This window comes from Haemaphysalis longicornis, unplaced genomic scaffold (genome assembly GCF_048455015.1).
Source record: "Haemaphysalis longicornis isolate Haplotype H1 unplaced genomic scaffold, Haemaphysalis longicornis Haplotype H1 scaffold_1, whole genome shotgun sequence".
Lineage (NCBI taxonomy): Eukaryota > Metazoa > Arthropoda > Arachnida > Ixodida > Ixodidae > Haemaphysalis > Haemaphysalis longicornis.
The window spans coordinates 472,064,114-472,079,360 of record NW_027526203.1 but is presented as its reverse complement, the minus strand read 5'-3'; the positions used below and the strand labels follow the sequence as shown (position 1 = coordinate 472,079,360).

The 15,247-nt window shown below is 51.7% G+C and overlaps 1 protein-coding gene across 4 annotated transcripts in view; it reads right to left on the bottom strand.

Annotated features, from left to right (window-relative positions):
- The window catches only part of LOC144156262 (cyclin-dependent kinase 14-like), a 172,319-nt gene that overhangs the window by 79,768 nt on the left and 77,304 nt on the right, over positions 1–15,247 (bottom strand). For all 4 annotated transcript variants that reach the window (XR_013319731.1, XR_013319730.1, XM_077688189.1 and 1 more), the window contains one exon: positions 6,752–6,798. Coding sequence is in view for 1 of the 4 variants with exons in the window: in XM_077688188.1 (XP_077544314.1) it covers positions 6,752–6,798 (47 nt within the window). In the remaining 3 variants the exon portion in view is untranslated. The remainder of the gene's footprint in view (positions 1–6,751; positions 6,799–15,247) is intronic.

Sequence of the window (15,247 nt, the reverse complement as noted above, 5' to 3'; positions counted from 1 at the left end):
ACGGCTATGTACGCCGTTAAAAATGAGGGTGGGGGAACTGCAGGCATTTGCCTAAAGTTGCGGGTCGACTGCAATTCAGGGTGTCGAACCTAAGACAAAAGTCCCGGTTCGGACAAACCAAGCAGCACTACGATTAGCGAGCTTTGAACTCGTACCCTAAGTATCAATCCAAAGCCCAGTAAGAAAAAAAATGAAAATACGGAGTTGAACTTTTCGAGCCGCGCTGTGGGAAAAGAATAGCGCCGACCTCGGACTTGGATGCCATTACCATCGCTCTGCCGTTCACACCAACCACGAGAGATGACTACCAGCATCCGGCTAACAATGGACACAAGATTCAAACAAACAAACAATTGATACGAAGGGAGCCCGATTGCGCGTTTCTAGTTAAATAAAAGCGAGTCATGATTAAAATCAACTTGAGAGGTACCTTTCAATTCATCAATTGCAACCTTGCTGGCCATCCCCCTCAACAGAGTGGAATGGCTCCTCACTTTGTTCTTGTCAAAGAGAAAAACCCGTGGGGATACACTTGGAATTCTTTAAAAGCGCGAGGAACGCTGCAGCCAAATTAAGCATCACGCCTCGGTCCTTTGTGCACTTCCGAAAACACGCATGCGTCGATCGTCCTTGCACAGCTTGCTCTTGTTACTACTGGCCACGGTTACCAGGTGCACCAACCAAAAACCGCCCAATCATCAAGACAAACCCGCACAAATCTCGCCCAATGCAAAAAAAAAAAAAAAAAAAACGCCAGATTTGGACAAATATCGCCCAAATGTTTGGATCACATTAACAAGTTTATTTATGCTCAAAATTATTAAGAATAAAGGAAAATCACCTGTTAGTTATGCAATACGCAACGATCCAGGGAACTAAAACACCTCGGCTACGTGGCACGCCATAGTGGAGGGCTAGTACATGGGACATTTTCATCTTTCGCCTTCATTATAATAATAAAAAAAAAAAAAAAAACAGCCGCAGCTGGGATTGGACAGACCTTCCCCATGAGCCTTCACAAAACACAGTAGACACAAGCGGGCAAAAACGGCGCAAGGGCCAAGGTCAAAAACTGCACCGATTAAAGTAAGTACATCACTCAGCGACACCACTTGGTCCATACAAAATACAAGATTTCAACCAAAAAAAAAAAAATCTTGGCTCAAAAATTCTGCAACATTCTCCGATTCTTGGAAAAGCAAACTTAACATGAAGAATACTTCTAGTGTTCCGTTAGATATACGGTTTTTCTGGTCACTTTTGTCAAAGACACTTGACTGAAAACACGTTTCACGGTAGCATTTGATATCGGCAAAGATAAAAGGGAGACGGCAAGCTAAGAGAGGAGAGGAAATATAAAGTTTTCTGCGCTGTTTCTGGCACTTTCTAAGTTTTTCGAGGATTTCATCGCGCATATGGCCGACAGGCTATCAACATTTGCTTGCAGAATGGGATATGCAGACTCGAGCGCTGAAATGGGTGCAGCAGGCATTGGCACACTGCAGGGAATGGCACACGCATTTCACCAGGTTGTGGCGTGGGCTGACCTCTTTCAATCTCGTGTAGAGGCTGTTGTTTCGCCCGAACATAACTTTTGCTCTGTCTGTTCCAAGATATCTATGCGGAAACGGTTCCCCAAATATCAGTAGAGACGCCTCGAACGCGAACAGATATCTTGATTGCGCTTGAAAAATGGCCAAATTTAATGCACGTGCCCCAAAATAAAACTCGCCCAACCCCCAAAAGCTTTTTCTAGCCAAATTGAAGTGAAAGTCGCCAAATTTGGCGCTTTTTCGCCCAATCTGGTAACCCTTCAAGCTCATGCGCTATCGTGCTCATCTCTGCTAACCTTTAGTCATGCATCTTGCCTGAAGAGCCCGCATAAACCTTGGGTAAGGGAAACGAGTAGCTTGTGCGGCTCATTTGCGGGTCGCAGCCTGCAGGGTCGCGAGGTTACCACCCCGGACTTTAGATGGCTCTGGAATCAGCCCGCGCGTCGAGACCCCGGAATTGAATGCACTCCGCGCACGCGCCGCAGAGCACCCCAACCTTCAGCGGCGGCTCTGCTTCCGGGTAGCGCCAACGAGCGAATTTCACAGCCAGGCTGCAATGTCGCTACCCCTTGTCCCCCTTCGTGGCCAACAGAAGAGGAAAAAACGCCTTCCTCCTCCCGTCAGTGGACAGCGGGCGTCACTGGCTTCTGGGGCAGAGCAGAGCCTGGGCAGAGGCTCTTCTCGCGCCATCACGCAGCGTGGTCTGGCAACAACCGCGTCCCATGGGCGGGGCCGCATCACTTGCGCAAATGCGGGATGGAGCGTGACGTAATCCCCGTTTTTAATAGCTGCGTGGACTAAAATTCCCAGAGCAATTATAGCCATCATCACTTTTTTTTTTGTTCTCACACATGTGGAACTTCATGTCCGCCGTTCTGGCGAGCTTCAGTTGCAGGCCGGCTGGCCACGTCGTCGCCCTTCGTGCGCACACGCATGCCCGCGTCCTCGTGAGCGTGCACGGCCGCGGGTACTACACCTAAACGTGGCTGTTAAGACGCTCGCTTTTAATTTCACACAAAACGCGCGCTATCAAAAGTGCGACTTCAATGTCCGCTTTTCTGATGGAGGCGAAAAGCAAAAACGCCCGTGTGTACGAGATTTTCGGCACACGTTAAAGATCCCTACACTCTTAACAAAAAAGCTCGTAAAAGGGTAGTGGCTGTATTTACTAACTTCTTACGGAGTTTACTACCCCCCAGAACGGTAGGTAGGTCCTACCACTAAGTATGGAACCGTTACTAGTCTAGACAGTGCACTTAGTAACTGCTGCTGGTTTGATACTAACATTCACTGAAGTAACAAATTCTACGAATTATTGAACATAATAACTACAGCTCTTTTTCCCCACCAAATCACGATTAAAACATTTTTTGCAAATCCACATGCGGTCTTGTATATGCTCCCATTAAAATGCATAATTCTAAAATTATCGCTGAAATATTTGATTTTTACGACAAGCCCACCGACTCTCTCAGGGGACTTTCCGCTGAATGGCTATAAAAGCAGGAAGAGCAGACGTATTTCTAAGGTAACTAAGTAATACTCGCTCTCCTCGTGCATCCCGTTGGCTTTCTTGCTCAATTCAGTTGTTGATTGTCCACGTGTGATGTGTGCATGATGAATGTGTCTATGTCGCGCTGCGCACTCAGCAGGTCCACATTGTTACGCGTAGCTTTTTACTAGGTCATGCATGACCAGTTAGTAAAAAGTACCTAGTCAATACTGGGACAAGTAACTGGTTAGTGTTCTGTTAGCAAGTGCGCCGACCTTTTTTTTTTTTTTAAGAGTGTAGGTGGTCAAAATTAATCCGGAGCCCGCCACTACGGCGCGCCTCATCGCCTGCGTTGAGTCGGCGCGTTAAACCCCACAATTAATCAATCCCAATGTCGCTGGACATGCGGTGAACTGCTGGCAACTTTGTTCTGTTCATTAGTGCGAACTGACTTTTTCTTCGACGCGCTTAAGGCGCGCCAGACGGCGAAGCTTTCAACAACGCTGTTTTCAAGCCTGACATACAGTGCGCGCAGTAGCTACCGCCGAGGCAGCTAAGGGGCGCCGCTCACTACATCGCCTACTGACAGCGCGCAATAACTGAACATTTGAAATAGTCTTCGCGCCGAAATATTTCTACCCCTAAACATCCGGGCTTTACAGCACGATTCACCGTGGAGTTCGTCCTAAATATCAAATACAGCAGGCGTTACCCTGGGCATCTGGCACCGGGCCCGTCGGTGTGTCCGCAGCTTGCGCTGCAGTGGTCGCGTTTCCAACGAGCCCATTGGGAATGAAATGTGGGCGCCCATTACGCGAAACCGCAGGGTGCCAGCGGCGCGCGCGCCCGAACAGTGCACGTGCAGCCGACTGTTCTCCGATTTGTAATAGTGCATCCCCATTAGAGCAAAAAAGATACGAACACAGACAGATTTACGAAAACATCAGGTGCCGCATTGACAGCCTTCATTTTTTCTACACATCCACAACACTTAAAGCGTTGCCGCGGTGGCCCAGTGGCTAAGGTAAAAAAAAAAAAAAAAACTATGGTTGTGAGGCTCTACTTAGTTGAGCAACAGTCTCTAGCGTAAGCAAAGCGCAAATCGTGATCACAATCACTTGCATGGATAGGAATTTGGACACTGCAGCTGCAATGAATCGTCGCGTTGGGCACCGTATACTGCACGCTTTACACTTCAACGCACGTTTACACACGTTTCCTACCAGATCTCCTGTCTGGCCTAGTGGTAGCGCCCTGGATTTCTTATGGGCTGTGTCGGGAGCCGGTGGTTCGATCGACTGCTCTTCAGCAATGTGACCTTGCCAATGGGAAGTATCACATTTGGTCCCCAAAGGGTGTAATGATTGTGGTCCCCCCAGACGACGGGCTTCGGTGCAGTGGAGCAGCGAGCCGGCCTCCCCTTGCGAGAAGACGCGACCTGAGCCGAGGTCAGCGCCCTCCCTGCTGCCCAAAGGACGCCGAGTGTGCCGCGATGGCTGGACAGGGCGCGCACAAGGGGTGCTAGAAGCAGCTGGGGGACGCGGAAACGAGCCGGGGCGCTTTCGCCACGGGCATTCCTCACCCACGAGTCACTTCGCTACGGAACGCTGCGGCGTTCCGAGGGCGGCCAAAGACGGCTGCGCCAAACGCGCGCGTCTGGGGACGCATCGTGTCGGCGACTAAAATACAAGAAGCAAAAAAACGGGGCCTTTGCCACGCGGCTTATTTCGGGACACGCGTGGGGTCGCCGTGCAATGGCCACGCGCCGACGACATCGGCGGAAGAATGCCGGAGCAACTCGGTACACCCGCCGCCAACGAGCCGGAAATATGTGCACGCGCGAAATCGGTTGCCACAAGGACGCCGCACCGCACGCAGGGCGTAGAACGGGCCCGAGAGAAGACTGCATGCCACGGAAAAACAGACGGCCTCCGATTGCAAGTGCGCATATATTGTGCTGGGTGTTGAAGGGACGGAAGGCCACATCGTCTGAAATGATTGATACATCCACCAGACAGATCACGCGCGGTGGCCCAACAGGCACCAACACTGAACGGGCGGTGATCATCACCCCGCTGGGTGTCGATATCAGCAAGCTGCAGTGCTTTCCCACTGCTTCCCTTTGTTTCTCATCGCCTTCTTAGATCTCCCGGGATCTAAAAAGACGATGAGAAATCGACACACGGTCAAACCCTCATTTTCTATCTATTCGCTTTCTTACCCCGAACGTTCCCACAACTCGGGAAACGCTCGGTACCTCTCCACTTTCCCCAATCCCACAACCTTATCCACCCCTCACGCGGAATGCCCGGGCGGGGGAAAGGCCGCTTTGTTCAAATTTCCCGTGGTGAGCAATGGGAGGAGGTTCTGTGGAGCTCAGACCGAAGGAACCAATCGGGTCTTCCGATTTCCCCTCCATGGCGTATGGCGCGTACAGGCAGGTACAGGCCGCTGCAGAGGGCCGCTTTGGAAGAGTGCGAACGAGCAAAAAAAAAAATTATAAATACGATATCGTTTGGGGAAAAATGCCCTTGCAACCAGCGAAGCATGCGCGTTTCTGACAGCTCAAGCCGCAAGCGAAACACGGTCCCGATCCAACTGCCGTGACTTGTGTTAAATAAAGGCGATCCGGCTACATGGATTGTATTAACAGCAACATGGAGGCCGTCTGGAAGATCGGCGACCGAGGAACAGACGTTAGCACTGCGAGGGCCTCTCAAGTACAACGAAAAAATAGAAGCGGCCAGCCGTACGTATGCAGAGCCTAGTTTGACATGCTTCTGCTGATGATGATGATTAGTGGCTCTCCTTTTGAATCGGGGCGTCGGTTGTCAGCAGCCGACTTGCCCGTTTTATTCCACTCACTTGCCCTATTCCTAGCTAGCCTAATGGATTTGCCTCCCCCCACCTCCCCCTTTGAAATGGCTACACGGCCATTTCAAAGGCCTTCTGAAGGCCTTCGAACCAACTGTCGATCGTGTGCCCCATTGCAAATACACAACGTGCATTTACAAGTGAGCATTCAACTGTCAATTGAAAGTTGCCGTGTAACACAGGCTTTAAGCTCCCATCGCTCCCTCCCGCTTTTTTCTTCCCCCCCCCCCCCCCCCTGCTGTTCTAAATTCTCATCCGCTTGATTACTCCCCCTGCGTATTCACCCCTTCCCTACTTTTCCTCCACCACCCCTCCAGTCGCCTCTTCGTCGGATCTCTGTGCAGTCCCTGACAATGTGGAATATAGTTTCCCGACCACTGCCGCAGCATGCAGGTTCAGTGATCGGCCGTGGTCATAAGTCTGAAGGACCTTTTGCGCCCCCAATACAACGAGCGGCTGTCAGCACACAATCGAGAACTCACACTAGCCGGGCTCACTGAGAAGAGGGCCTACCAGGCCACTGAGTGCGGGTGGGTGCTTTCCGCACGGTCGGCCATTTCGCGCGATATTGCGATGCAGCCTTTGGCAACGTGCGGACTCGCACTGGACGACGACGACGTGCTGTGACGTCGTAGCGGCACTGTGACGGCAGTAGCGGCACTAGTGAAGAGGATGGCACTAGCGAAGGCGAGCTGTGGGTCAGGTGGCCAATGTATTTTGGTGGGCAATGCTCTCGTTTGTTCCGTTTTTTTTTTCCCTGAACGTTTGTCGGCATGCGATCTGGGGGGCCAACCTACAATCGAGTCAACCGACAGTCGTGTAGATACGGTACCTCATTCTCCGTGTCGTAGTCGGGAAGGATCACCTCCTTGGACAGAGCTGCAAAGGAAAAGGAGCCACGTTTTAGGACAAAGAACGACAGAAGTGCTACACGAGCTCCGTCTGGAGACAACGGCACGCATGCACACGGAGGGAAGGAGCGAGATATCCCATGCGCCGATTACTGCTCATAACGAAATGCTTAGTTGGGTTCGCTAACATCGGTAAAGCATTGCCTTACCGATACCTGCCTTGGAGTGGTCCTGAAAGGCGCTTTGTGCATACTAAATGAACAAGCGCAGTCGTTAGGTTGGGTGGTAAACGTCATCTGTTCCAAGCATAACTTTTAAAGCGAAAGCTTTCTTAGTGGGATCGATGGCGCTCTGTGAAAAAAAAAAAAAAAAAAAAAAAAACACTAATGCATTTTCATAGACCGGTTGGTCGACCAAAAGTCTCTGATAAGATCTTTAGACACGCAGCGCATGCGTGAAACCGGGAATCCATTGTGTCAAAACTTACTTGAAAATCGCGAAAAAGGTTCTAGATAAGACAAATACACGCATCGATCATGAAGAAGGAGTACAACAGTATACCTCTATCTCATAAACCACGTATCGGTATACATTTAGACCGTCCGTAGATTCGTTTACTTAGTACGCGAAAAATCGTCGCATGGGTTCGTGCTTTGTTTGCGATTTGGGTCTTTGAACGTCAGACGATCGATTGGACGCACTTCCAGCGAAAGTTGGACGCACTTTTAGCTTTCGCGCTTCTCCCAACTTCCTTTAGGAACGGGTGGTAATTTTTTTTGCGTGCAGCGGAAAGCTCGCACTTCCGCCGCAACGTTTGTTGCCCTTTCCCACCATTTCCTGGGTGTTTTTGGAGACCACCATTTAAACACACGTACGTCATCGATTCTCCCATGTGCGTCCCGAAGCAGAGATCCTGCTATTTGGACGGCATTTTTCTGGCACTCCCCGGGAAAAGAAGCGTCGTCTGCTCAGCGTCGACGGGTGGCGGCGGCACCTTTGGTTGGTTAACGCTTTCTCCAGCATGCTTACACGCCATCGTGTTGGTCTATATTTACCTTCTTTACTCCATTATCACGCTTCTCGTAATGACGCGGTCACACAAGGCTGACAGGACGCCGACTCGTAGGCCGACTTTCGCGTTGGCAGACCGCGTTGTTCCACTACGGCGGCGGCGATACAAACACGTCGGCCGATTGAAAGTTCGCGTAATGTGACTGGCTCGCCGACCGAAGACGCGGACAAAACCGGTCGTCCGACCGGTCGGGCGACGGGTCGCCGGGAATCGACCGAGAAGCGAAAACTGCGCCCCGCGCTTACACCGTGGCCCCGCGTTAAAGGGCTACTGAAGTGCTTTTAGAATGGGGTAAAAATATATTTTTTTGCAATTAATACATTGGTTAGTTTATGTCTGTAAAGTTTTTTTCGTCATTTTTAGCTTGGGGACAGATGTATTCGTCGGTAAAGTTGACCCTACGCCCCGCCCACTGCTCCCTCCCGTATCGCCGGAAGAGCGAGAAACCGAGAGGCAGCGACCGGAAGTAGCGTCATATTCGGTAGACGGCCAGCGGCGTGCGCCGCTGCTTCGCTGTGTCCTCGTTTTGTGGGCGAAGTTCCGAATTAAGCAGGCGTGTAATCTGCCCTTTATGTCCAGAGTTGCTTCGGCGTTGATTTTTAACCGTTATGCCACTGTGTTTTTAGAGGTTCCCTAAAGCGACTCCTAGATACCAGAGATTTCCTACTCGAGCGCCCGTGGCTACTACATTGCCTTCATGAGTAGTCGGGGCCGGCCGTGTCGTCGGGTGCTCTGTGCTCCATACGCGAAGCGACGGGCTCAAACAAATACGGAGGTGCCCCAAGTTCCTGATCCCTTATTATTAGAGGATTAGAAAATTTGTGGGACCGCAGCGCTCTGGGTTTCCCGAACTTGTTCGTTTCCCCGATCAACATTGTTAGATATATGACGACAGTTTAGTTAAGTAGGTAGATTTTAAGAAGAAATCAAGCAAGCTGGAAAGCATGAAGCGTTTTCTGCATGTGGGATCGCTCGCACACTCGCCGGTCGTGCATTCCCGTACGGCACACGATGCAGTTCGAACCGCGCATGCCGCGGTAGCAAGTACCGCTCTTCGCTGCTGTCCAGAAACGAGGCAGCCGCGAAAGGCCTCCTGCGCTGGAGTTTTGGCGACATGCAGCGCCCCTAGCGGCCGACTCCTCTGGGTAGTACAAAAGCAGACGACCCTCGCCGCCCTCCGTGTGTTTTCAATTACAAGCCACAGTGAATTTGGTTGTGGCGCTTTGTGGCGTGTTTAAATGACTGCATACTGTATGAAATAGCCCTTAAAGTAGTTGCGGAGGCTAAACAAAATAATATTCGCTAAAAGAAGCCGATTTGTCGGCTTTCTTTTTGAGCGAGCTGTCGCGGTAGTCGCGGCGTGGGACAGTATCGCCAGGTCGGGTGGTTTACCTGTTTGACGACAGTTACAGTTTTTTCTTCTTGTGTGCGGTCGACAAAGGAAAGTTCACGAGTAGCATAAACACGGAGCGCTGCTCATCCTATATCCTGAGTAACTGCAAAAGGTTGCTTCAGCGAGAGCATGCAAGCGAACGCAAGAATTGCGCAGCCTGACACTGCTGGCCTGGCACCGCCTTTGAAACGAGTGGAAATTTTGTTTCGTATTTTCGCAAACTAAATGATTCTTGCGTAACGTTTTATGCCGCATGATTTAAGAACGGCAGGGTACATGTATACTAGCGAGTAGGTGGGGCAATAGCGCCAAATAAACAAAGTTAAGCGCTATTAAAGAACGCAAAACATGCACCAAATCACAAGCCCGCTGCCTGGAGAGATGTGTACTTCTATAACATCACATAACACAGCCGCATACACGGCGTGGGGCCCCGAATATTTACATACGATTATCACTGACTGTGTTGGTTTTCTAGTGCAGGGGTCGTCGAATCTGAACGCCGACACGCAGATTATTGTCAAATATTGTTAGAAATTCGCTGATTTTTTCTATTTGCATTCAAAGCCCCCCTCCTCCTCCCACCCAATTTGCCGTCCAGCCCTCCGCCGTGTCGGCTGCATGGAACTCGGCCGTTGCTGACCCTCATTCTAGGCTATTAAGTGCGAACTGGGAATGTATGCTGCAAGAGCGTAATTAAGTAAAGTGAGAGCAAACAAGGAAAGCGAGCGGCCTCTTAGTTCGCCCGACCACTTTGTTTTACGGCCACTAATTTCGGAATCGCAAAACAGATTTCACGCTTCTGACGGTCGCGGCATTTTGTCACTGAGACACGCAACAAAACTAGAAGCTAACGCTGCACCATGTATTCGTAACGGCGACGCAAACGAGCACTGTTTAATGAAAGTGCACGCATAGTGTGCAGGTACGCAAAAGAGCGGCGCACCGCAGCAGGCGAGCCTGCGGTCCGCCGGACTCGCTGGCTTTTTAAAGCGCGATCATCGCCGATTGCGTCACTCTTCTTTTTTTATCGGCTGTTTTTGACAAGTCTTTGTCACCTAGAGTATTAGTTTAAACTAGAAATTTCACTTAAAATTTCACTTCGTACGACCATCGATCGGTGAACCTGCGAGTAGCAGACGCCGTCACGGTCCCGGCACTTTCGTCGGCGCTGTAAACGTGTTTAGCGCTGCAAAGCTTTTTCCCCTAATGCCAAGTTGATCGCTGAAACAGATCGGACGCGTCGGGGATGAGCTGGTGACCACGTCGCAAAATAATCGGGAGCATCGAGCTCATTTTGCTTGTCAACACGGGATCCTATGGGACCCGCGCAGCTTTGTACTACCCGGAAGTACTGCCCGGAAGCCGTTTGCGCAGCGCCCCCTGGGCAGCGCAGGAGGCCTAAAAGCAAGGTAAACGTGCAAGAGAGTGGTTATAGTGTGGTGAAAAACTGTGCTAGGGATTGTCATCCAAGGTGATTTCGAAAGAGGTGCGGAGCGCCGACCGGTCGCGGGGGCTCGTCAACAGCAGCAAATGAACCTGCCCGAGCACCAGATGCGGCGAGAGGCCGATGGATGGCGCTACCTGCGCGCAAGAATGAACACAGCCCCGATCGCTAGAATGACTATCGACGTGAAAATATGGTTTCACATGCGAGAAAAGGGATGACAGTGTGGTGAAAAACTGTGTTAAGGATAGTCCTTCGCAATTGTAAAGATAGCAGCGACAAAATATCTGCCTCGGTGCTAAGCCTAAAGTTCCCAACATCCGAGGCGATCCGTGCAACCCAATCCGGCTAGAGCTGTTGGGGGAGGCGTTCTTTAAAGTTCGTCGCGGGCCAGACGCGTGCTGCGTTTGGGTTCCTCTACATTTTGGGGGGCCACCAACGTTAGGTTCCCCTATTCTAAAACTGCGTATGTGCAGCAATGCCACGTTCCGCTGACCGACCCGGCACCAGCACCTCCGCGCGACGCGGCGACCGGCCGCTCGCTAGCTGGTGCTTGCGCGCATCGCGGGCCGCTGCACATTGCTTGTTACCGCAGTTACACATGCGAGGAAGGGGATGATGGTGTGTTGAAAAATTGTGCTAGGGATTGTGACTACTAGCGCTGGTAGTGAACGCGGCCAACCAATATCTGCACAACTTCCCTGCATCCGAGAAACAGAAGTCGGCCATGAGCCGTTAGGGGAAAACCCCTTTCTAAAGCTCGCCGCGAGCCAACTTGTTACGTTTATACTTCCCTCAGGCTCTCCTATTCCAAGGAAAGATTGTGTTACTCTTCCATTCACCAGAGGACTTTCTGGCCCGTGCCTGAACGGGAACAGAACGAGCTCTCCAGGCCGAGCGGTCACCGCAGCCCCGGCACTTCCGAATATGACGTCATCTGCCGCCAGCCAATCGCGAAAGGCAGCCAGGGCTCTCGCCGTGCCCCCGGGCAGGGGTCGTTTGTTTTGACGAAAAAAGATGGTTTGGGGGTATTTACACATAAAATAAACATGTTTTTCGAATTCAGCGTCAAGAAAACCATAAAGTAATGCCTCCAACAAAATTTTTTTTGAAAAGCTCTTCACCAGCCCTTTAAATCTCCCGCTGGGTATGCGTCTTTAGTCACCATTATCGTGTAGACCGTGCCATTAAATCTGTCATCCCCGCTAAGGGCAGCCATGACCCCAGTCTTGCTTTCGTCGTTCTTCCGAAACATTTCCGTAAAAGATTGTGCTCGAAGCCCGAGGATGCGGCGGTGGACACGGCAAAGGTACGGGACGACCTGGCTAGCTGCGGTTACCCGAGGCACTTTATAAGCGCAACGGAACGCCAACTGACCTGACAGGGACAGCAATGCCTGGGCGAGCCCGCGCAACCCACCTGCGTGCTGCATCATCGCCCGAGCAGGCACGTGACGCGATATCGCCACTGCGAGTTACGGAACAAAACAGCTGACGAGTTTCCCCGCTGCGGAGAGGCGAAGAGACAAAAAGATTACGTACGCGGACAAGTGTTGGGGCAGCTCGAACGTCTTCGAACGCGGATTCCGCTCAACCCGCGCGGATTGGAGAGAAGCCTTGTCGTTTGTCGTTTCTTTCACTAGTGTCCGTGTTTAAGTGCGCTACCTTCAAGATGTCCCATATGCATTACCAACTAGCCGAGTTGTCACTTCTTCTACGCAATTGGTCGCGCCCCCTGCCCCGATGAACCGAGCTCCTGTACCCTATCTTCCAGGAACAAGTGAATGTTTGGCACGTGTCCTACGGGAATATGACGTGCAGGTGGCCCACGTTCCAGTCAAAAAGATGCGCCATGAGCTCGTGAGAGTCAAGGACCGCTTGCTCAAGGAGCGTTTCCCCGGTGTGGTATACGAGATACCTTGCGCAGACTACAGCGGTGTGTATATCGGGGAATCGAGCTTGGCGGTTCATTTGGCGGCCGCTCATCTGTAATCATTGAGAGTGATTATTAATGAAATGTGAATCTGGCTAGTCAATGAGCGGAAGGGGTTTGACCGGTTGGGTAAAAATCAACAAAACTCAAGAAAGGCGGTAAGCTGCTACCTCGGCCACGCCCGCTTCACAATAAGCAGCGAAAGCAGTCTTTCTTGATATTTACCCAGCCGAACGAACCGCTTCCGTTCATTGACTAGCTAGAATAACCGTTAATTAGTAATCACCATCACGAACGACAGATGATCGGAACTCTGGCGATGGATACGTCGGCCGTGGCTCTAGTGAGCGGTAGCGGAGCGGCCAGTTGAATGCAAAATCAAGACCGACTGCTCTCACCGCGTCAATTGTAAAGTGGGCGTGAAGTTAGCTGTTACAAAACGCTGGCACAACCACTCAAGAAAAAAAAAATAAAGCATTTCCCGGAGGAATCGAACTCGGCTACACTAGTGCAATTATCCGAGGCGCAACCTCTGCACCAAATCCGAAGCCAGAGCATGGCGTCTAATCAGACGGTTTTGCTTTCGTCTGGACGGAACTGTACAAATTTCACGCCGGCTCCGTCTGGACGGAACGCTAAGCTCTCAATTGTATTCCGTCTGGACGGAAGGATAACCCGCAGCGCTCCGTTCCGGCTGGACGGAACGCTAGCCACAGCCGAAACAAAAAATGGGCATGGCACCACTTTGGCTGTCCTTACCCGAACACACCCTACCGTTACAACACAATATTGCTAAAAGGGTCCGGATAAGAGATAATATCGCACAAAAACCGCGACTTCACTAGTGCCAAGGGAACATTTTTTTTTCGCGAATTTCCGCACAGATACGCGTACCCGGAAGGCTGCTTCGCCTTCCGGGCACACACATCTGGCGTGTGTTTCGCCTCTCCTGCAGCTTTGTCCCTGTGTTAATGTTCGCTAGCACGACGAATTCCCTAGTTAGTAACCAACGCGCCCAACTTCCCGCTTTAGCCGCGTCGCCGTCAGGATTCAAGGCAAACCAACGCCCGAGATGAGAAGATATCCGCGAAGGGATTGCGTAACTGCGCAGGGCCGTACAAGCACAGCTGGGCACACAGTACGGCCCCCTGCCTATCAGCGACGCTTGTCGCGGACGCCTCGAGTGGATGTGAGGATGCGTCCGCCCAAGACAGTAGGCTTCCCTCGCATGCAGAGGGTGAGCGAAGATCTGTGGCGTAGCAACAGGCGAGACGATGCAGCAACGCTACTACGCCGATGCATGAGCAATGCCTGGGCGAGCCCGCGCAACACACCTGCGTGCTGCATCATCGCCCGAGCAGGCACGTGACGCGATATCGCCACTGCGAGTTACGGAACAAAACAGCTGACGAGTTTCCCCGCTGCGGAGAGGCGAAGAGACAAAAAGATTACGCGCGCGGACAAGTGTTGGGGCAGCGCGAACGTCTTCGAACGCGGATTCCGCTTAACCCGCGCGGATTGGAGAGAAGCCTCTCGAGGAACAAATTTCCCGGCGGACAAGAAGGCGTCGTGTGGCAACGGGCGGGCCCTATATCATCAGCCCCCCGTGCGGAGCAGGAAACCCCTGCTGAATGTTAGCAGCTATTTGCCAACGCTCCGATCAGATGCCGTCCGCGACAGCTGAAAATTGAAGTGATCTCAACGAACCTGTCTACAGATATCGAATCAATCGTCATCATTCGGGACTGCACAAGCGCTCGCGTTTGTGTTCGTGTCGGTAATTATTCATGTCGCATAAACTAGCCGCCGGTTCGTAGACTGAAAGCACAGGTATACACGAGTGCTCCTAATGATGCCACATTCTCAGCGAAGCTTCCGCACACAAAGTGACTCGCTGAGTCGAAAAGAGAATTGGGCAGATTCTGCAGTTTTGGGCTTCGAACCTAGGGCCCCCGGAATGCGAGGGAAGACAGTTGAAGCCACCCATGTCCGGGCTAGACGGGATGGCAGCAACACCACGCCTCGGTGATTCCAGATGACCGAAAAAGGTGGACCTAGTAAAATGGCTGTGACATTAGACTTCATTGAACGAGCCCGGGAATAAAGGAGAAAGTCGATTACGGGAAAGTCACATTTCCGCTAGCATGCAGGGCTAGCAAGGACGATTGGCCATGATAACCGGGAGAGGAAGATAACCGGAACAGGAAGAGAGTGAGGGCGGGGGGGGGGGCGGGGGGGGGGGGGGGTAGAAGCGCGGCTAGGGGAGAAAAATTTGGAAGACATTGAGGTTCTCATTGCCACTTGAACAGAGTCATAATTGACGCACGCACGCACGCACGCGTCTCCATATCACATCATTATACAAACATTAGGCAGAGTTCTTCTGCTGATATACAGGATATGTTTACGCTGGCTGCGGTTATAGGCCTCCTGCGCTGCCCAGGGGGCGCTGCGAAACCGACTTCCGGGCAGTACTTCCGGTTAGTACAAAGCTGCGGGTGTCCCATAGGACCCTGTGTTGACCGAAGCAAAATGAGCTCGATACTCCCGATTGTTTTGCGACATGGCCTCCAACCCATCCCCGGCGCATCCTATCTCGTTCGGCGATCAACTTGGCATTAGGGAAAAAATCT